The 24,027-nt window shown below is 35.1% G+C and overlaps 1 protein-coding gene across 3 annotated transcripts in view; it reads left to right on the top strand.

Annotated features, from left to right (window-relative positions):
• The window catches only part of LOC110467282 (organic cation transporter protein-like), a 44,386-nt gene extending 20,443 nt beyond the window's left edge, over positions 1 to 23,943 (top strand). For 2 of the 3 annotated variants that reach the window (XM_021524343.1, XM_021524345.1), the window contains exons 2-10: positions 13,019 to 13,244; positions 14,441 to 14,544; positions 18,257 to 18,411; positions 19,140 to 19,308; positions 20,104 to 20,316; positions 20,603 to 20,829; positions 21,163 to 21,344; positions 21,831 to 21,988; positions 22,520 to 23,943. In XM_021524343.1, coding sequence (XP_021380018.1) covers positions 13,019 to 13,244; positions 14,441 to 14,544; positions 18,257 to 18,411; positions 19,140 to 19,308; positions 20,104 to 20,316; positions 20,603 to 20,829; positions 21,163 to 21,344; positions 21,831 to 21,988; positions 22,520 to 22,628 — 1,543 coding nt within the window. In that variant the 3' untranslated portion in view covers positions 22,629 to 23,943. Of the gene's footprint in view, positions 1 to 5,000; positions 5,290 to 13,018; positions 13,245 to 14,440; positions 14,545 to 18,256; positions 18,412 to 19,139; positions 19,309 to 20,103; positions 20,317 to 20,602; positions 20,830 to 21,162; positions 21,345 to 21,830; positions 21,989 to 22,519 lie in introns of those variants that run through there. The other variant, XM_021524344.1, reaches the window with a different exon arrangement.
• The last annotated feature ends 84 nt before the right edge of the window (positions 23,944 to 24,027 follow it).

Below are 24,027 nucleotides of genomic sequence, written 5' to 3'. Positions count from 1 at the left end.
ACTGAGTATATCATATTTAACATGCCCGATGATATAGATACGCTACTGTATATATCATATTTGACATACACCGATGGTATAGATACACTACCGTATATATCATATTTAACATAGACCGATGGTATAGATACACTACTTCATATATCATATTTAAAATGCCCGATGATATAGATACACTACTGTATATATCATATTTAACATAGACCGATGGTATAGATACACTACTGTATATATCATATTTAACATACCCCGATGGTATATATACACTACTGTATATATCATATTTAACATATACCGATATGGTATAGATACACTACTGTATATATCATATTTAACATGCCCGATGATATAGATACGCTACTGTATATATCATATTTAACATAGACCGATGGTATAGATACACTACTGTATATATCATATTTAACATAGACCGATGGTATATATACACTACTGTATATATCATATTTAACATAGACCGATGGTATAAATACACTACTGTATATATCATATTTAACATGCCCGATGATATAGATACACTACTGTATATATCATATTTAACATGCCCGATGGTATAGATACACTACTGTATATATCATATTTAACATGCCCGATGATATAGATACACTACTGTATATATCATATTTAACATAGACCGATGGTATAGATACACTACTGTATATATCATATTTAACATAGACCGAAGGTATAGATACACTACTGTATATATCATATTTGACATAGACCGATGGTATAGATACACTACTGTATATATCATATTTAACATAGACCGATGGTATATATACACTACTGTATATATCATATTTAACATACACCGATGGTATATATACACCACTGTATATATCATATTTAACATAGACCGATGGTATATATACACTACTGTATATATCATATTTAACATAGACCGATGGTATATATACACTACTGTATATATCATATTTAACATACACCGATGGTATATATACACCACTGTATATATCATATTTAACATAGACCGATGGTATAAATACACTACTGTTTGTATCATATTTAACATACCCCGATGGTATAGATACACTACTGTATATATCATATTTAACATACCCCGATGGTATAGATACACTACTGTATATATCAAGTCTTCATCAGAATGAATACTAGATTTTAACATTTTATTCTGTTTTCAATCTCGTCGCGAAAATGACAGAAAAAATCTTTAGCATCGTGTTTTTTAAATATATTTTGAAAGTGTAGAAACCAACCGTTTATAAAATCATGGGGATCTCTGAAAAGTTTCCCTTCATATTTCAGCTCAGTTTGTTTCACCTTCGAGGCTGATTTGTTCCTTTTGAAAAGCTGACAGAAAAGGTTCTGGTCAAGTTCGCCCGATCTATCAATTTCAGCAAATTGGCTTTTTATATAGGATTCAAATGATTTTCTGAGTTGACGTCGAAATTCTTTTTTACAGTTTTTATATTCAGAAATTGTTCGACAATATCGTCTACGCTTTCCGGATCGTATCCACACATATCTCTTCCGTAACATTTCATTATGAAGCGTTGTTAGACTTTCATCCCAGTAAGGTTTTTGACAATTTCTATATACATTTTTGGGTATATACTTATCAAGCATGGCCGAACATATGTCGCTATAGTAACAATCTATATCTTGGAAGGATGGATTTCCATTAGGTACTGTGATACAATCCAGTAAACGTTTTACATAACATTTATAATTACATATTGAACCGTCATTCAACGCTTTTTCCCACTTATATCTGTTACAACGTGATGTACTATCCGTAAAAGATTTGGGTACACATACTGAACAAACAATAGGACAATGTTCTGAAACATTTGCATTGTCAAGATCTGTGGACTTTGACTCAATGAGTGCATGATCAATTGCAGATGAGTTATCCGTTGCGGGGTAAAATGTACATACAGGACCTATGCATTCAGACTGAACATTGAACGAAATCATGTTAGTTCTATCTGGAAATTGTTGGAATGACCGAGAACGATTGTTTTCTGTAAACTGATAGCGGTTGCCTCGTATTTTTACGTTAAGGTCACCTATTATAAACACTTTACCTTTCTCCGAGTACACATCATATAAAGATTCTAAAATGTCAATATGTTCTTGAAAGACCTCAATAAGCCGTAAAGAAGCAGACATATATACTGAAAACCAACATGTATATTCTCCACTAGGTGACTGTAATTCAAGCCCGACAATTCTAGGACTGTCTATAATGATTTCTTGTACATTAAGATGCGACTTATATAACAAACACACACCACCTCTTGTACTACATTTGTAGCGGTAGGGGTCTACTTCATGAACAGGTTTTACAATCCATTTATAACCAGAATGATTAAAACTGTTGAAAAACGATAATTGGTATTCTCTCACCCAAAGTTCTGATAATCCACATATATCTATATCGTAGGTATTGAGACAGTTAAGGAGATGATGCATCCCGGCCATTATCCCTTCACAATTCCAGCACATGGCATTGACTATGTCACCTTTGGTCATTATGCTCATTCCAAAACACCTGTCGTGGTGTCCATGATCTCGAGTATATACCCGGAGGCCAAAAGGCAGGATTGTCAAGAACGGACGAATCTGCGTCTAGAACATGTACCGTTTCTCGAAGTAACGAGGGAATGTTATTTTAATACCGTTGTCTTCTAAGAAGTCTCTCATAGCGCTTTCCGATGCTGTTTATTTATTTATTCCATGTATATAGTACCTTTTTACACGTTTTTGTTTTACAGGCTTAAAACCGACAAATCTGTCGCTCAGTTTTTGTTCCGACTTCTAAGTAGGGTGAGACACTGATGAGGGACAGTAAACCTTGATTTGGCGAGGATTGGGGTTTTGACTTTCTCTTCCAGTTTTATCTGACGTATGGTTAACCTCGCTTAGGCAAACATCAGTTGGTACTGCGATCGGATTCCGACTGAGTTGGTGAGCGGGTTGAGAGACTTTTATTACATCCGTAACCCGTTGACTTGGTTCTGTATCTCGAGATACAGGTCGCTGAAATGTATCACATCGTGTTGCGCGAGCGTCAACGCGAAACTGATTCTCCGACTCAACCTGGGACCCTAGATCATCACACCTCAGTGGAGAACAGAAGTTAGACGTCTCTATTGAAATTAGTTTTTGTTTCAATACCATTTGTAGGTTTGACTTTCTGTTTACTCTCTTGACCTTTTGCCAATTTAGTTATTTGTTGCTGAATGTTCTGCGAGCGATTTTTTGTTTCCTGCAATACGTCGTCCATCCTTTGTATTTCTTCCTCTAACGATTTCATCTTTTGAGTCACCAGTTTGACAGAATTTTTAAAACTTGACACACCATTCAGTTGATTGTTGTCTATTCTATTCGATATCGCTAGGAAATCCGTTATATTTTCAGCTACAGTTTTTACTTTTGCCCATACTTCATGCTGTTTTTGTCTTTTGCCCATACTTCATGCTGGTTTTTTTTATTTTGGTCAAGTTTTTTCTCCAATTTTGTAACGCGAATTTTGCATGAACTTAGTTCTTCCTGCGTTTTTATTTCACGTGTTTTCGCTTTTTCTTTTTCTTTCCCTAGTCTCTGTAACGATGCCTTCAGGAATTTTATTTCATTTTCGTTTTCTGTGATTTCATGTTTCATTGAGTTCATTGAGTTTATTGCATGTCTATGTTCACATTTCATATCGTTTATGTCCGCCTGAATATTTACAAGTAGTTCTTTTAGAATTTTGAAACCATCGGAGTCGTTTGCCGAATTTTTGCTTTTTCCTGGTTATTATCTGGTCGTTTTCCTGATGGGATTACGTCGCTCAGTTCTTCCGTATATTCACCAAAAGTAGCCCTAAACAGAACGAAAATGTCCCTGGCTAGCTTTGATTGCACGGATTTTGCTGTTGATGTACGGGGTTCGAAGCGTTTACGTAGGTAACCCTCTTTAAGAGGAAAATCGTCGCGTTGCTTGGCGATATTGAACAGTTCGTGTCGCAGCTGTTCAAGAGACTATTATATTATATATTTTAATAGACCTGTATTTTACAATGTCTACATTATAAATATACACTAAACGGGGGAAAACAATTTATCCAATGATTATATATCTCTATATTACAATGTTTAAGATATTGCAGACCAAAGTATAGGTCATTAATATATATACCGGTGGCATAATTAGTTTACAGTAAATATTAAATGTGTGCATAGACGGGCTTTGTTTGTATAGATGGAGAAATGTCTATACAATACATAGACGTAAAACGGAATTATAGATAGTCCACTTTCTATATAATACATAGACTTAAAAACGGAATTATAGATAGTCCACTTTCAATATAATACATAGACTTAAAACAGAATTATAGATAGTCCACTTTCTATATAAAACACTAACATAAAACAGTAGTATATCAACCTAACTATGTAAAGCACATTGACGTAGACCGACAGTTTAATTACATCATTGTCTATATTTTAATTTCACAAAAATCTTAGATATGTCATGTATCGTACATTTACATAAAAAATGCACATCAACACAATGTCATATAATTTCCATAAATATCTATCGTCTATTTTATTCTTAGTTTCGTATATATGTATCTTAGATTTTTCTTATATTACTTACACCATACATTGTGTAAGAAAATTGTCACCGTTCACATGGCCTTATTAAACATGTTAAATATATATCGAGAATACCACTGTCAGTAATGTGATGGTACTTGTAGTCTTATGAGTCTACAACCACCTTGTCTACCTGTGCTTGTGTACAAAGTAGCAACAAGAACGGAGTTATCCCGTGTTTATTGTTAAGGGGGCGTGTCAAGATGCTTTAAAGCACCATGTCTATTCTGTCAACATACACAAATTGTGTGGTTCACCGAACACCGGGAACGTCAATCCATTGCGACTGTCACATTACCTATGTACAGTGACTGAAAGGCGTGAACTCTTCTTGCTTATTTTCATGAACAAAATGAAAGCATTTCGAGTCTGAGTTTACAGTGAAAAGACGTTTTCCTGAGGTTCAAGCTTGTATTTACATCAACATTTGCTGAACGAGTTGGCCAACTGAATTCCACATTTTTCTGGAGGGAGAAAAAAGAGACAACATAAAGAAAATGAAATTTGACGATATTCTAAAAACTATCGGGGAGTTTGGAAAGTATCAGAAAATACTGTACCTATTGTTATGCTTGGTTTCGGTGAGTGCTGCTTTGCATATGGTGATTTCCGTATTTCTGATGGGCACACCAACTCACAGGTAAGTGATCCGATACATGATAAATCAAATTCACCTTTAATAATAAAAAAAAATGTAGTGCTTCTGAAATTACTCGTAACTTGTTTATAAAATACATGTTAATCATTAAAACATGTTTTGCTTTGTGTGGTCTGATCCAATTTTTATTGAAAAATGTATGATCCGTTAGTAATCTTTTTTCATTACTCTTGGAATCATTTTTTGGCCTACATAGACTAGATCAATGGTTAAGTACATTAAATCCTGTACAAGAGCTAACAATTTTTGAGAGACTGAAAGGCATGCGTTTACTTTTCTCTGTCTTTAAAAGTGTACTCTTGTTCGGTCCGGCAGTCTCCGTATATTGTTGATTGAAGTAGATGCGATGTCTTAACTTATCGACTGGCAATGAGTCCTAGAGTACACAAACCAGAAATAAGGAGGACACGACAGCATTACATCGTAAAAGTTTAATATAAGGGGGATATTCACAAAGTCTCACCATTAACTTGTGTGTCACGTTTACAGCTTAAAGGTCAACAACAAAAATTACAGTACACATCTGCTTACAAAATGAACCCTGACTTAGAAATCCGGAACCAATGGTCATATGAAGGTACACGAAGTCGAATGACAATGAGGTAGTAGGCTATTTTGATTAACTGAATAGCCTATGTAACTCATTTAAGAATTTACTCTTTATACGAGTGTTAAGAAAGCGCACACTAAATATTTCATGTGTCTTTTGTACCGTTGATATTATTTTTTGAGAATTTGACGGATGAACTGCTGTATACTTTGACATTTTTGCTGCAATTTAAAGTTTGCTAACAACAGCCAGAGTTGCATCAACCGGCGCGACAAACCATTTCGGACAAAGGAGTCGCCTCCAAATTTCACCAAAATATAAGGATAGGATAGAGCATAGGCGACTCCAACCCACCGCCTGAGGGAAGGCAACTTCCCTCACGCCGACAGAACACCGACTTCCGTCAGTGAGATGAAACCCGTAAGGGCGGATTCATGTAGGCGCTAAACACCTCAACCAACCAACCAACCAGCCTTCCATTTTGGCACATATTCCATGGGTGCAGAGAGAGTAAGTGAGCGCAACCCCCTAGAGTATCGAGAATGAACAATATCTTATTAACACATCTCTTGCGAACAAATAAGTGACCATAAGTGATTTTTAATATTAAATCGACATCCTTTGCGAGATGTGCGAAATTCATTTATCTTACATCGTGTATCGACAAATATAGAAGTATTCTAACGACCCAGCTCTCTCAAAAAATTAGGGATTTAAAGTATATTACTGACAACTCTCTCACAAACGGAAACGGATTTATATAAGTTATTTCAACTTGTTTCCGGATCCCATTCCTCTGTACTTTGTACGTTATGTGATGTAATGCAACTTAATTTGGAATGAAATAAAGTTTATATTAATTCTCTCACAATAGATAATTGATTTTCAATATATTGCCGACAAATCTCTCGCGCGAAACAATTGTGTTACGGTATTTATTGACTAATTTCTTGCAAGAAAATGATTTCTAGTATTTCACCGATACATCCCTTGCGAAAGTAGTTGATTTACATCAATTCTCCAACCCATCTCTCACACATGATATGTTAGTTATGTACGGGCGTTTACAGATCAAACATACTAAAGTTTGAAAAAAACAAGCACAGCTTATTGAAGATTTAGACCTCAGGCTATATTTATTCTGACGATTATATGGACAACATCAGCTCTACTTGGCTATGCTGTTCTACCTCCCGCCTGGGGAGTATGTCGTGTGGTTTAACAATACATATGTATTATAACAAAGATACATTACAGAAGTACCTTTAAGGTCGTTTTTTTGACAGAACAATCACACATATGCATTATGCATTGCTTGAGTCGACCTACATACTCTGGTAAGCACTTTATATACACAGTAGCTTACACCAGCAGGGTTAATCTGGTAAAGGATTACAATTGTATTGCTGCAGATTCATATGTTTACTACCGGGCTTTCATTAAAGACTTATTGGGACTCACATGAATAGCATTTAAACTATTGAGGATATCTCTGTTACATAAAAACGAAATCCGAGTTTTAACATATATCATCATTATTATATTTCATATATTACCGTTTGTTAATGTAAGGGAGTAACACAACATGTCCTCCAGTAACTTGACTGTGTGAAGGCTACTGTACTGTTTTAGTTATACACGATGTACACGACACTTATACGACAGCTGCAAAATTGACATCATCACATAACACATTCCTCTTCTGAGTGCCCTGTAGGTCGGATACGTTAGACTCGGCCTCTTTCGTTGTTAACTTATTGGTTTAGACATGACATTTTGTATTGACTAAGTTCATCTTCATCACAAGAAGACATTTTCAGTGTATCTCACTGAAACCGATCAATCAGCTTTAAGTGAACTACGTCGGTTTTATTAATACACTGATTTACGTTTCGTTCTGTCTTTATATTCAGAACATATACAACACTTGCTGTTTAAGGTCCTTGCACCACTGCAGCTAAAACACTAAAGAACTCCACTGGGCTGTTTAGTATATACAGTAACCTCCCCTTATTTTCGTTATAGATCATAATTTATGTATTTCATCCTTATATTTCCCATAAAAGTCCAATTAGGTAAAATGATCTGCTACATATAATATGATCTGCCACATATAAAATGATCTGCCACATATAATATGATCTGCCACATATAAAATTTGTGCATTCAGTATCAACATTGATTTAGAATGTATATATATTAAATAACGGAAAGGGTTAAATATATTTTACCAAAATAAACATTATAAAAAACTTGTGCGTTAGGGCTTTTCTTCAATCCAAGTTATATTAGTGAATAGGTGAATTGTACTTTCCTTTAAAATAATTTATCTTACTTCCACGTTTTACCCAATCTTGATTTTTTCTTGAACAATTGAAAAACGAAGTCCGCTCCAGTTATAATGCTAATTGATGTTTTCCCCCTTTGGCGTCAACAAGTGTCAGAGCCACCTTGTCTGCGAGATGGAATTACACCCTACACGAGCATGCGGGTTAACATGTCCTGCGTACACAATACAGAGGTCGGGTAAAGGGAGTATGAGGTACAGCTTGTGTCTACAGCCTCATAAAAAATATTTATCTCTGAATGTCAATACACCTGTCTACGACCTAGTTCCCAGGGTGTTCAAATTTACTCAGGAACCACAACAGGGACGTTGTATGCTAGTACGACTCGTGTTCTCTCTATTCAGGAAACGTTATAACATCATTTATATGCAATTGCTTTAGATGTTAAGTCATGCAGTACACTTGACCTTCATGTTGTCCTACTCTCGATAAACGTACAGATTATGTAAGTGTACAAGTAGAATTGATTACATGTAAATATCAACAGGATTAATAATCATCTTTACATTTCATATTCAAGTATATCGGAAAACGAATCTCCTCGTGGTTATACAAGTATTGTGAAGATAATTGCAACCATTAAAAGAAGTAATCTAATACGACACATTTTATCATTCAATAATTTGCTCAAAGTTATAGATTAAATCAAGAAATACATTGCTAATGAAAACCATTTTATGGAAATAGATTTAGGGAGATCGTGAACATTACCTCCAGCAGGGACAGTATAAGTGTACAGAATTATGTGCTTTAATTTGTCACTACATCGCAAATATCTTTGACAAATGGGGATCGATTTGTCTGACATAACCTAACATTGCATTTATGGAAGGCAATGTAAATTTCATTAAACATAATAAAATGTCGATATTTATTTCGGTAAGTTTTTTGCGTTACCGCCACTGTTAACATTATATGTGGAATCCTTGCAATTGACATTAATGTTAGAGAGAACGGACGATCCTAAAACTTGCCAATCCATGTCAATATTTGTTCTGTCTGTACCTCCCATTTTAATACATCGACAAAGCATTACGTGTTGTGAGACAATAACAGCATTTGATTAGGTGACCACTTTTCTGCCGTCACCAAACTGGTTATGACAACACAGACTTTGATTTTCCAAGAACTTTAGGATATATCAAACCTATTCCCTCTTCTGATTTTTAAAATAAATTATTTTTTACTTTGACTTGCAATTTTAACAATAGGTAAACAGAGACAATAAATGCCGTATACCTTCTCCCCGAGATTTTAAAATATGTAAGTGCTATATATTATTTAAAACAAATCTTCATACAACATTGTGGGTGTGGTAATGTTGGTGAGCAAATAAATAGATTATCATCGGAGATATGTATGTAGCAGAACTGGACTAGGTCGATCGTCGGCGACAAGGAAGTCTAATTGGTAGAGTGTCCGTCTAGAGTTCGGAGGGTCCAGGGTTAGAAACCCCGGTCTGGCTGTTGCATTTCTCTTTATTCTGTTACGTGTGTAATATATCTAAATAGTTCAATGTTTTAAAACACCTTCGCTCTATGAATTTTAGACTTTGCTTACCGGTATTCATATATCTAACAGTGCATAACCCCACAGCCTTTTCTGTACCACTGTTGCGCGACATGACATATCAAACGCTATCAATAACAACTACGTATATACATAACGTACATAGATCCCCCAGTTATTAACGACTGAGCGTCATTATGTCATCAACCATACATTGAGTCTGTGACGTTTGGTATAACCTAGAGACAGAATTATCATTAAAATTAGTATGTGGTGTTATATATACACATTTGCGCTAGGCTGTTGATAATTTGAACGTGTTGGTCCCTGATTACTACATAGGTTTTGATGTATATCTCATTAGAATGACAATCTTCTGTTAATCATTTTTGTATTTATTGATCAAGCACAGTCATGAAAACATCAGCAACATGAAACACGCCGCGACACAATCGCAATGATCAAAATCAAGAAATGCGATAAACAGAACAGTACGCAGCATACGTTTACATAAAATTTCCCTCGTAAACTAATTTTTATCCGAAGAGCAGATGGATGTGAATCATCTTAACGTTTTAAATTTGATCGGAGGCACGGTAGTCTAGTGGCAGGACGTCGGGCTCGTGACCGAAGGGTTGCGGGTTCGAGTCACGGCACGGCGCTGTGTTGTATCCTTGAACAAAATACTTTACTCAGCTTGTTCCGGTCTACTCAGCTGTAAATGAGTACGTGTTTGGGCAGTGCTAGAATTGTTGAATACTTGCTGCATGTGACCGCCGAAATGGCAGCACCGCTTGTATGCTCCCCTGGGAGTTGAGAAAGATATTGTCAGGTTGCAAAGGCCCTATAACAATGGATACTAATTTGTGAACCGCTTTAAGACGACCTATGAACAAGATTGTATATAAGAACCTCGAATTATTATCAATTATTAATTATCTATACTGAAATCTCAGAAAAAAGATAATAAAAAAACAACAACAATAAACATATCAACAAACAAGTATCTGGGAGAACATAACATTGGTAGACTTGTCAGATTCAGAGATTAATCTAAGAGACATAAGCAGAAACTGTAGTACATTGGGTTCAGGTATTTATCACAGTTTGTAAGTATGCATACGGGGTATTAACCTAGACTATGTTTTCCTCCCCACACTCAGTCCTCCGGCCTAATATATTCACGAACACAAGAGGTAATCTATTTATGATAAATATAAAATTTGCTTTGACATGTTTGTAAACTCTTAAGTAAATATCAGAGTCTGGAATATGTGCATATTAAATAAGGCTACAGTGTACACTACCGTCTATTTATTACTGATGTTCATGAGAAGTTAAAACTAATTTCGTCGCGTAAACCATATTTAATCTATAATCAAACACACTTAAACCATTATATGTCATACGGATAAAAATGTGGTCAGTTAATTTATAAAAATACTAGCCAAACACTTTGCATACTCTCGGCAAGAGGCTATGAAACCGACCAGACATTATGTATACTATGTACACAAGCTATCCAGTTACGTACTATTATTACACAGGTATACCCCACAGCTGAGGAGTAAAACAATGCATTGCTGCGAATCTCGTTATTTTCGCGTGATGTGTGTTATGATCAAAACTTGAATTCACGATTGGAATGATGTTATATCAGTAATAATCCATGGAATTCATATTTGCGAAGGATAGAATTCGCGAGGAAATCTGCTCGCGAATTAACGCAAACATTAATTACCGAAAATAAAGTATTAAGCGAGCACAGAGAAACCTACATACTGGGTGAATAAAGAAACCAACATAACGACTACACAGGGAAACAATCGTACCGGCCATTCTGGGAAATTACAAGGTGCTTTACAAACAAACTTTTACACCATCTATACAATACTTTTAACCAAGGAGCACTAGGCATTGGAAAAAAATGTCTACACAGAGAAAATACACACTAGATGTATAGAACACTTTACATACTGGCTTAACGTTTGACATTTAAACTTAAGTCGAGGATTGTTTCATGATTCTTGAACCAGGTAATCTGAAAAAAACATATATGACCGGTAATACATATTCACTTACATAATGCATTTATATCGAAAACATTGTATTAGCAGTGCAGACATGTTTACATGGTGTTTATACAGAAAAGCTTTCACCTTTTTATATAGAGAAGCCTTTCAGAGAAATAATAGATATCGCACACGAGAGAAATATACTCGCACTATCTACTCAGAGTAATCTATATGACGGCTATACAGAAAATAAATCTGCATTTTGAACTTAAAAAGAAATCTGCATGCTGGCTATATAGAGACATCCTTTCACCAACTGCATAAAGAAACATACAAACGGGCCATACCGTTAAAATATTATACTACACACTGGCTGTTTACAAAATACCTGTACAGACTCCGAGTACCGACAACATTGATCAATCTGCACACCGAGTATCCAACAGACCGCGGACCAACATTACAAGGAAATCTTTATTTCCACGTTATATGTTAATGTGAAAGAAAACTAATAAGTAGTTTCATGGTCACCATTTACTGCAGTATATTTTTGTCCTTTGCTACAAGCGAATACGCCTAAGTGAACAATTCAAAGGTGATGCATTTATACACGTACTTTTTAAGTATTTCATTTTATATTGTGACGTCGTCAAAGTTATTTCCCTATAATTTAATCTTGCTTTTAACAAGCATTGCCATTGGCTTAAAAAAAAATTATCAGCTCATAACGTAAACAAATGACATCGCCGATTGTAACGTAGCTTTTGATTGGCTGATACAGCGGCCTAAAAATTTCTAAGAGAAAAGAGTCCATCAATAAAAGTGGATTTCCACAGGGACTGTGTATAGTAGATTAAATTATAAGGTTGACTTGAATATATTTTTCATGTTATGGAGATATAACACAAAAAACGGATTGTACTCTAAATAAACCGCGAAGCGGTTTAAAATGAGGGTACACTCCGGTTGTAATAGCGCTGTATTTAACGATTTACTCGAATATGTTTTTCATGTTATGGAGATATAACACACAAAAAACGGAGTGTAGTCTAAATAAACCGCGATTTCAAGTTTTCATGATAATAGATACATATACAGAAAACGGACTAACCTCAAATGCGTTTCTAAACATTTTTTTTCAGGTCGTTAAGTATGGATTATGAAAAGTAATCCATTGGTTGTGTAATAAGAAACTTTTCATAAAACTTCAAATACGTTTTCACCAAACGTTCAAATTGACACTTGTACATGTTCCTTGTTTATCCATGCCCATGGTTTATTATTTACAGATGCGCCATACCAGGGTACCCTAATGATACGTATGACATCCAGAGTCCCTCTCATGAGGTCTTGGTCAGTCGACTGGTGCCTCTATCCACGGACGAAACTCTCAAATACGTCCAGTGTGAGTTGTTTGCCCGGTCTTACGACGGCGACGACAACTCGACCAAAAAGGTTGCCTGCTCGTCTTGGGTCTACGACACGAGTGTTTTTATCAACACCTTCACGTCGGAGGTAAGATCTGATTAGACCGCTATCAACGAGACGACCGAATCATGTCTTATATACCCTGTGTCATGACAATATGACGCAAAACAATAAAATATAAAAACATAACAGATTCATCACTGGCCATCGTGATTTTATCATGTTTTAAGGTATTACAACCACACCTAGGCACTTTCCGCTAGTTAATACCACTGAGTGACAAATTACAACAAAATGGTTGCGAATAGATCATGTATAATTAACTGTCGATTTAGCTTTTGTTGAAATCAATGACATAAGCCACGTTTCTAAATAATGTTCTGTGGTTTGCAAACATGCAAGTAGTAAAAACCACCGCCCACATAATGACGCAGGCAACGATGAAACGATAGGTGTTTACATTATCTAAACTGTTTTCGAAAAGTCTTGCATTTTAGCTTTTCAGGTTCAAATTATGCATCCATCATGTAATTTGCGCTATAACCATCGTGAAATCAGCATACCGGGTGTAACAGAATAGCAATGGGCCTATGTAATTATGTAATTATGTCATTACACAGTAATTAAATGAAGTGGCCGTTCGCCAGGCAGCATCAGCATAAATACTAACGATATTTACAGGATTTATGTTCTGTAAAATATCGGGTGTCTGACTTTGATAAAATGTTGGTCAAAATGTTTGCATAATTGCAAACATGAAAAACTTAACTTCCACTTTCCAAACTGTATGCAAAACAGACAAGGAGAAATTTGTCACGTTTAAAATATGTATACTGATCGCGTTGTACAAGCTCTGGATATAGGCAGGTAAGATCTCCATTTAAATTCTTTGAATATTCCGAAACAATTGAATCACCTGCTGATTTAACGAATAAGATGTGAATATTTGAGTTTTACCTATGTATTCTGTGTGTTACAGTATGACTATCATTGTATTGCCATTGTCATTACCATTTCTGATAAAGAACATCGTAGTTTCATGTCAAACATTCCACTTTTGTTAATTTATATGTAACAGAATGTTTAACATATACCTTTATAGTAATTTGGAGAACATGTAAGTGCATCAGCTCATAAGAAATATTGTGTAACTTACTCAATTGAATTAATACTAGGCGAGTTATCAATCACGTTTATTTATCAACAGGTTTGTCATAATATTCAGTGGTTTGTGACTTTCTAGATGCGTACATGTAGTAATTTTGATTGTTTTGTTTTTCTAGCATGATATTGTGTGTGACGACAAATTGAAGACGTCCCACGCTCAGATGATCTTTTTCGGCGGTGTGTTGGTAGGGGCTATTGGATTAGGATCATTGTCTGACATGTACGTACTCATACTGATCAGGAAATTACATTTGACATACAGAATATAAGTAAAGTGATGACACTATGTATGTGCTCGACAGACAAGTCTACGATATACGTGGGAAGTAGAGGATGACCAGTGACCCCGGGATCATAAATCTTAGACTTTGGTTCTTGCTTAGCCAATCAAGTATGACGTTACTTTTCATGCCGTTATTTGTGATTGGTTTAGTCAGAACTGAAGATAATATTAGACTTGAAATCGTTTCATAATTTTGGGGCTAGATATTAGATAGAGTTCTCAACGTTTACTTGCATTGTTTCGTCCCCTTCCAGTTCTCTCTGCTGCAAGTTGGCAGACTTATGTAAGCCACACGAGTATTGTTGTTTTAAGTGTTCGTGTTATATATAGAAAAAAATCTCAACAATATTTCATTATCACTTATATCTTATCAAGGAGATTCTTCAGACTGTTTATTAAAAAGAGAAATTGTGACGTCATAAACACTGACGTCACATAATAGTTCGCTATTGCGATGTCCGCTCTGCATACCAACCATAGTGATATCACAGCAATAGGAATATATACTTATGATCTAAACGTAAATGTACTATTGCTTTAGGATTAAGCATTACTATTAGTGATTTTATGATTGCATCAATAATTATTTAATTCGCTGTAATAACAAAATATGGAACAAAACGTATTTTCCTTCGTGGGGCGAACTCGAGACCGTTAAATGTGCTTTACTGATCCGTTACGCTACCGATGTCACTTCACCGGATCCAGTGCGTGGGTGCACATTTAGAATATAGCTTTTCTATAGATGAAGGAAAAACGATAAAAAAAAAACATATTCAGATTGTAAAACATTAGTCTAACAGCTTCCCCAGTCTCGTGTTTGATTACGTCTGCATCGTTCATTTGAAAAATAGGTAATAATCTAAATGTTTACTACTCAGTAAAACACTTCAGCTGTCTGTTCGTATTTGCTGTCTATGTACATTATATGTCAGTATATGTCCCTTACATGCTCAATCGACATAATGCGAGTCTGCAGTTATGTAACAAGCGACAGAAAGCGTGTCTGTATAACCTCAATCTTTACAATCTAGGAGGAATATACGATATATCAGACATGAGCAACAGTTCTGTACTTTAAAAAGGACGAATGAAATAAAAAAAATTACATTTAAATTATCTTCACCATCAAAAGGAATGCAGTGTATCGCGATGACATATTTACATGTAAGGCACTCATGCGCATAATGCATCACATTAACCTTTCTAATCCTTTATAACTATACGGTGTTTTACATTTGGTGTTCAAAAAGGGCCTGCAAAGGTATTTAATTATGATATTTAATGGTGTTCGTTAGACGTGTAAATTTATGTTCGCCTCATACACTATCTGGAACGGCATGTCATATAAAATGACCTTACACTTACCCTAGCATAGGGTCACCACAATAGGTATCCTAGACAGCGTTTAGATCTACTTCATGCTACGAAACAAAACAGTTTTATTATCAATGATGTATATGTTTTGTCATGCTTGTCTTGATGTCATGAATAAAAAGTGACCAATTGAAATAGAGACAGAATATTGTATCAACTACCCTCATGAATATTTTGACATACTTCAAAGATTTGTAAAGACTTGTAAGATGACTCTCGTGGGTTTATTTTGTCCTAGATTAATTAAACATCCTGGCGTTTACGTTTAGGACAACGGTAAATTATAAGACGCTACCAATTCGTTTGGTACAGCAGGGATCTGTTTAAAGAAAAACATAGCTTTACTGCCCGTCCTATGCGATTGCTGAACTATTTATTATTTTCATTTTTCTGACACTTTATTTTATAATTTGATTTTAGCTGTGGTTTATTAAACATTGGGAACCAATATTCGAATATTACCTGTAAACAGAATGGTTTTAGTTTTCCAATATTCCCGAAAATATGCATGACCCCCTCCCCATTCTATTTAAAAATCCGAACCTACATGAATGACATTAGACATCAAGTCCTTTGCAATAAAATATATTTGAATATATTGGTGTTATTCATATATTATAATGGTAATGCATTAGTGCTACATCTATATTATCTATAACCATGTAAACCAGAACGGGGATAGGCCTGATTTGACAGAAGAGTTTAATATATTCCACATGGTAATTCATCGTTATCATCAGATCGACGTGACATACATATCTATGGTTGGCTGCTATCTTTAAATCTTAGGTAAACCTCAAACTGACCACTCTACTACTTCACATGATATCCAATACCGAAACTCAATATATGTTTGACCCTTTGTATCCACCCGCCATCCTTGACCTACATCGCATTATACCTAACCTCGATACGACCCCTTCAATTAATTCCACGGCCCATCCTATACCAACATACTTCAATTTCTACCCCAGTCCGACTTAATGAAACTATCAGATCTTGTCTGTATCATACGATTTACATAATAAAAATAAAACACCTTGACACCGTCTGTCCTCGGCCATCGCGTTACAGATATATCTTCAGTAACGCCTGTCACCGATCGTTATATATAGAACATGTGCATTCTCGAGTTACACATAATAAACTACTTCCAAAATCGGACAATTGTTTTTCTTCTAAATAGACTGTTAACACCCATAGGTACTTAGCACCGTTTTCACGGCGTGTGATGGTATAAACCTGATCAGATAATTCAAGCTTCTAAATCCAAAACAAGGTAATACTCATATTATTTACTTTACAAAACAAAGTAAATACGATGAATTTTAACCTTGACATTGCTTATCCAAATACTCAGGAAATTTGTATGGCATATGATGTCACTCTGTAGACAAAGGTTGATGATATTTTCAATACATTAGCGATAAAGTCAACTTATTAACTTGATTATCAATATTCTATGAAATAAATTAAAATAGAATATTGTTTCGGATAAGGAATATTGGTTGAGAAATGATTCATTGGAATGCGAACAATTCCTGTATAACGTGCTAAAAAAACATGAAATAAGGGGGTTACTTCGGGTTGTTTTTGACAGATAATCTTGAAATCCTAATAATAAAACACAGAGTTTATTTGATAACATATACACATCCAGCATTACAAGCACAGGTATTGAATTCGTATATTATTTCTTCATAATTAATTTGCTTATCAAGCAATAGTTATTACATCTATGATTATAAAAACAACAAGTACGTATGTCCCACAACCTAGAATCTCCCTATTATATTGTCTACAATGACTTAGCCGACCATTTTGAAATTGTAACCTGTTTGAACGGTATAACTAAGATACAATTATGTATCAGTTTGCTTCAGTATGTATTTAACATTTAAAGGGAGAGAACTCGTGATTATTTAGCTTTCGATAATATTAAAATTTTACAAATTTCATGAAGGAAAAGAAGAGGTACTTCCCTTGCAGTATTGACTATCCTAAGGAAATGTTTTTCAAGCAACTTAAAAGTTGTGTGTTTCTGAAGATGAACAAAAAACGTATAACATGTACAAATATAGTGCAGGTGACATTGTATCTCCAAACGCATTATCATTATACATTTTAAGAAAAATATAATTTCTTCAATTTTTATCTTTATTTTGCTATAATGATTAATATTGTTTTCTCTTTATACAGTGTATATGAAATACTTGGACTTAAATACGCACACATAGAGACTTAATGTACCGATCTTGACTTTTCTCTACAGAATTGGAAGGAAGAAGACTCTGTATATTTCCTTTCTGTTGTTGCTCGGATCAACCTTGGGTGTAGCATGGGCTCCAGATTTCATCACCTTTTGTGTGCTTCGATTCTTGGTGGGAGCGGCATGTGCTGGCATGTTCATGACCGCCTTTGTCATTGGTATGTACATGTAGGTAAAATATTCGATGGTGAATTTTGTATACCTAATTTTAATGTGCTTGTAGCGCAATGTTAACACATCTATGGTATTTCAAAACATAAGTGTGAAATCACTAAGCTTGCTTATAATTATTGTGTTAAACATATTCATCAAATTAATCAAAATTTTGTAATACACTGGACGTTAGGAAATAATGATTAATCATCGGATTGTTGGAAACTGGAATTTTCCCTATCTGAAACATACAGTAACAACATTTGAAAACAGCTTCGACAAATTTTGGCAAGCTATGACAGGAGACTCATAATAACATCTGAGTGACGTCACATCAAACACACAAATATTTTCGTTGAATCTGGGCCCATATTCATGAAACCGTTCTCGTGCTCAAGCATGGATTCTGTGCTTAAACCAACTTTCTTGTAACTCGTTAAAATCATATCAAACGATCAAAAGTCAAAAATAAACATTGAAAACAGTTTTCGTCTTTAAGTCTCTTCAATGTTTTCCGAAATCATTGACAAAATAAGATATACTTATTAATTCATAGCCTAACAGGAAATTCGTCTTGAGCACAAAATCCATGGTGAAGCATGAACACGGTTTCATGAATACGGGCCCAGGACTATTATCTAAATATGTAGATACATATGCTTGCGTTCAGGATAAATGTACATTTGCAGTTAAACTAAGTTTAAAATACTATAGAATGTACCGTATGTTGTAGGTATGGAGCTGGTGGGTCCCTCAAAGCGTGTGTGGGCCGGAATTGTCATCGAGTATTTCTTCGCCCTTGGACTGGTCATTCTAGGAGGAGTGGGGTACGGCTTCAGGCAGTGGAAGTATACTGAGATCGCATGTGCTGCTCCTTCTGCCTTCTTCCTTCTATATTGGTGGTAAGTAATCCGTCTGCCTTTTTAAATAACTTGACACTTTAAGTTTTCTTAAAATAACCATTAATCTGTCATCAAATAAAAAGTTAATCTAAGTGTCTTTCTGAAGCGTCTGCTTTCAATGTGGTAAACGTAGAAAGTGTCGCGCTGATGGAATTTTCGTTAATTTTGCATTTACAAAACCAGCACGAAAAATATATTAACCTATTTTTAGGTACATCACAAAACAGTCGCATGGCCAACGGCCAAACACATCGCCGATAGCTTGAAGTGTCACCATGCAAATTTCCATACACATGCTTTTTCTTTTAAAATGTACACCATACCAAATATTCAAGAGAAAAAAGAGAGTATGTTCAATTAAACCTTCTGGCGTTTATTACTTTCCTTTATACTTTTGATGTTCCAACACTTGTTTCCGTAATGGTAAAATCTAGATGATAACTGCAAAATTTGCGTAATATAAAATGAATTTCTATTGTTTAAACATCTACATCATATTAATGTATCCTGACCATAAGTTAGTACATTTAAAACTTATCCGTTTGTGGATTACACTGCATGCATCAACATAATATACCCCCGTTTAAATACTTTCTATTTTCTTGTAGCTGGTGTTGAGACAATCGATTATAATGAAGATAACGAATTAACATGAGTGTCGTGATACTTGTATTGTTATCTTTTCCATTCGATATTATGTAAATTACTGAAATAGATGTCAACAAACTATTAATGATTTTAACGTGACGTTTCCTCATAACTATAACACTTGAGGTTGTGTTCCTTTGTGTTTAGGTTTATTCCCGAGTCCCCGAGATGGCTGATCAGTCAGGGTAAAATCGAGGAGGCCAACAAGATCATCCAAAAGGCTGCGAAAGTAAACAAAGTGACGATTCCGGAGAAGATCCTGTCGGCAGAGTCCATAGAGGAACCGGAATCTGGTCGTCTCTGGCACCTGTTTACTTCACGTGTTCTCCTCGTGAGGACACTCATCATATTCTTTAATTGGTACCTAAGTTGTTTTCTCTCTTTATCTGAAAAGCGACTTTTTATGCGTCATTTGATTGTAAATATGTAAGTGAATGCTACTCATTGGTGTAAATAACATCATAATATGACATTAGGAGTCACGGTCATGTTGTATATCATGTTATTTGTTTGATCTTCGCATTTGTTGCTTGGCGTCTATGGTATCAGAACTGATAGCCGATCAACATTTACGGACATTAGATCTTTTGTGAATTTGAGCAATAGACAAACTGTATACGTTGTTATTTTTTTCATCAATTTGAAGGGCTGTGGTCAGCATGGTTTACTACGGTCTCTCTTTGAACACTGGAAACCTCGGGGGTGATTTCTACATCAACTTTCTGTTGTCTGGTCTGGTCGAGTTTCCCGCCTATACCATATGCCTCGTGCTGCTAGACAGGGTGGGCAGACGGATTCTTCACGCGGCATGCATGATACTTGGTGGTGTTGCTTGTATTGTCACCCTTTTCCCCATGCTATACGCAGATGAAAGTAAGTTGTTCTATCTGACGTTTATAATTGTGGGCTCATAGAGAATAAAATGGTTAATGCTCAAACTAAATAAACTCTTTCCGTTCATATTTTAAACGATGTGATGCGACAAACGTGTCTCATAGAATAAATTTAAAATTCAAATCTAATTTCATTATTCCTGATACGTTTCATTTCTTCTGCACTATCTCTTTGCTTTCTCCTGACCTAATATGGTAGTTTGAATAGCTTGAAAGCAAGCACTACTTTCATGTTGATTTTACTTCTTACAACATGTTGCCTATTCATTTTTATGAAGAAAAAATACATCTCATTAATACCTCACAATCAAAGGTCTCCAGCCAATCACAATCACGCTCGCTATGTTGGGCAAGGTTGGAGCGGCCGCCGCCTTCGCTGTGATCTATGTGTGGTCAGCTGAGTTATACCCAACTGTGGTCAGGAACGCAGGCATGGGTGCCAGCTCCTCGTGCGCACGTATAGGGGGCATGATTGCACCGTATATTGCTGACCTGGTATGTAATGGTAAACTAACAAATAAACTGAATTTTATTATATCATTAATGGTATTACAATTATACACTTCTGACGTATATAATTCTAAGTATATAATCAGTATACGCTACAATAGTCATATATCTACTCGGCCTTATATTTGACAAATAATATTATCAACAAATAAACAAAATTAAGGTTAAACTTAAATTAAGAAAAGGCAACAATGGGTTTATTGTTTATGCACAAGAAAACACTAATAGCGTCATGATCATATGACAAAGAAAGATCAATTTACACAGCCATGTATTTGCATCAAAACGTAGTGCAAGCTTCTCTTTTCTGGGAACATTAATAAAGAATTGATGAATAAACGTAGAACTTCAATAGCGATGAAAACACTAGGGAAACAGTTTTATTGATCCTAGAAATATTTCATACAAAGAAATACGGCATTTGGTGACATTAGATATGAATTTACATTTCATCCCGCTTTATGTTGGCAGAGCAAGGTGATAGATGGTAACCTCGGACGTGCAGTACCGCTGGTAGTGTTCGGTGCAGCGTCTGTCGTAGCAGGGATTATGTCACTATGGCTGCCGGAAACCAACAACAGAGACCTTCCGGAATCTTTAGAGGATGGCAGACGATTTGGTAAAAAGAAGTAAGTATAGCTAAAGATCTAGTTGCGAGGTTATCTAGGTGGGTTTTTTTTAGAGTTAAAAGGCAAACAAAATGTAGTACAATATACAGAAAAATGGAGCAAGTTAACTTAAAAATATATGGTGTTTCAATATTGAGTTAGCGACAGTATCGAAATAATTAATCAAACAACAATCTGATACTGCTATTAGTCCGACCTATGAACATGGAGTCATGAAACCATATTTGGCTTGACATCTTTTAAATGTCGAATTGCCACTGTGTAAATAAATACTTATGTTAACTCATACTTTGATAGAGAATTGATCAACATTTCATTGGTATTAAATTTGAAGCTTAAATGATTCCGTAGTCAGGATATGGGAAATGGAGTGCAAAGAACTTGTTCGTGACATGTATTACGTATACCTTGTCATGCAGTATGTGACATTTTGTTTATTTTGGACATTTGTGGTTATTTTGTGTAGAACAGATTCAAGGTATAGCAATTAATCTTCGGTATCATTATCACGAATGCCAATTGTCCTTACAGGTTGTCAAAGAAATACGAACCAAAGCTTGATTATGACAACAAAGCATTTGATTCTGAATCAGGCATCACTAACGATACAAATGGAGTCAACAGCGGCACAAAGCTCTGATTGGTCGAGACCTTTGCCCTGCCGTTGGGTGACATCACGTGATCATAGCCTCCACGAGAAACAGCCAATTATGTGTGCATGTGCACTAGTGACTGTTTTACGATATCTATGTGACACGTTGAAATGGCATAATAATTTTAATAACAAGAATATCACTTGTTAAATTGTAACATGCTGTTAACATCCATCAGTTTAACTTGTGCATTGAAGTTGTGTCTCATATATGATTTATCGTGTATTCTATACATATATGTTTCATTTGAATTCCATTTATCAATCCACGCTTCCTACTGTGTTATGATATAATTTACAGAATAAGGTTCGTTTTTACATGTTCTATTCTGGTGCTAGTTTCGAGAGCAAAGTCTGATAAATCCGTTCATAAATATGTTTATTGGAGCACGTTTTTTGCCATTCAAAGCATGTAAAGTATGTTTATTTTTATCTCGTCTATCAATTAAATATAACATTTGATGTTCGGCAAAGATAAATATACGATAAGAAAACCAAATCTCTTTCTCGACCTTGTGTGTCTATATAATATAGGTTTAACAACATCTGTTCTTCGTATAATAAACCAGCCGGTACATCTTTTGGTCCAGCGGTCTCTTTGGAATTTCCAAGTGAAACTTTTGTTTATGCTTATTTCATTTTAAAACGTCGATACTAATGTTCCATAAGGAAACATGGATAGTAAAATGTTTATATAACAAAATCAATATTGCGCCACAAGAACGTCTTTTCAGGCAAGGCAAAACTTAAAGTACATATGTTTCTTTGTATTCCATAAGATTCACAAGGATTCAGAATTTTTTGAATGAAGGGAGATAACTCTTATAATATACTTTTTGATATTCTTTTATCATCTGATAATAATTATAAATCATGATATTGGCTGTGTGGCAACCACGCATGGGTTTGAATTTGTAGATCCGGTACAAAGTTTTCAACAATTTTCTTTCCTAGAAATGACTTTGTCTTGTTTTATTTGTCACAACAATGGATACAAACAGGTCTATCAAAAGTCCGTCTCAAAAAATATACACAACTTTTACGTTTTCCTCAGAGGGTAAAAGGATTGATCTAGAAAAAACCTATTTGTCGAAAGGACTGTCACTGCTATTTGGATCAAACCATTTACTTATGCATATCGTGTTATCTCTACTAGGAATCATTGTGGACCATCAAGTGTTCACGAGTTTAAAATCAAGTCTATGAAATTATACACTGGGATTTGTATTGCATAATGTAAAATTGTTTCTATATAGAATAGTATATCATATATAATGCATTAAAAGAAGAAAACAAATTTCAATCAGTGTATTCGTATATTTATACTCAGACAACAGAATACCATTATGAATATCTCCTGTATAAAGCCAATTACACGAAATGAATC

Source organism: Mizuhopecten yessoensis, unplaced genomic scaffold, assembly GCF_002113885.1.
Source record: "Mizuhopecten yessoensis strain PY_sf001 unplaced genomic scaffold, ASM211388v2 scaffold11169, whole genome shotgun sequence".
Lineage (NCBI taxonomy): Eukaryota > Metazoa > Mollusca > Bivalvia > Pectinida > Pectinidae > Mizuhopecten > Mizuhopecten yessoensis.
This window is presented reverse-complemented; position numbering and strand designations above follow the sequence as displayed.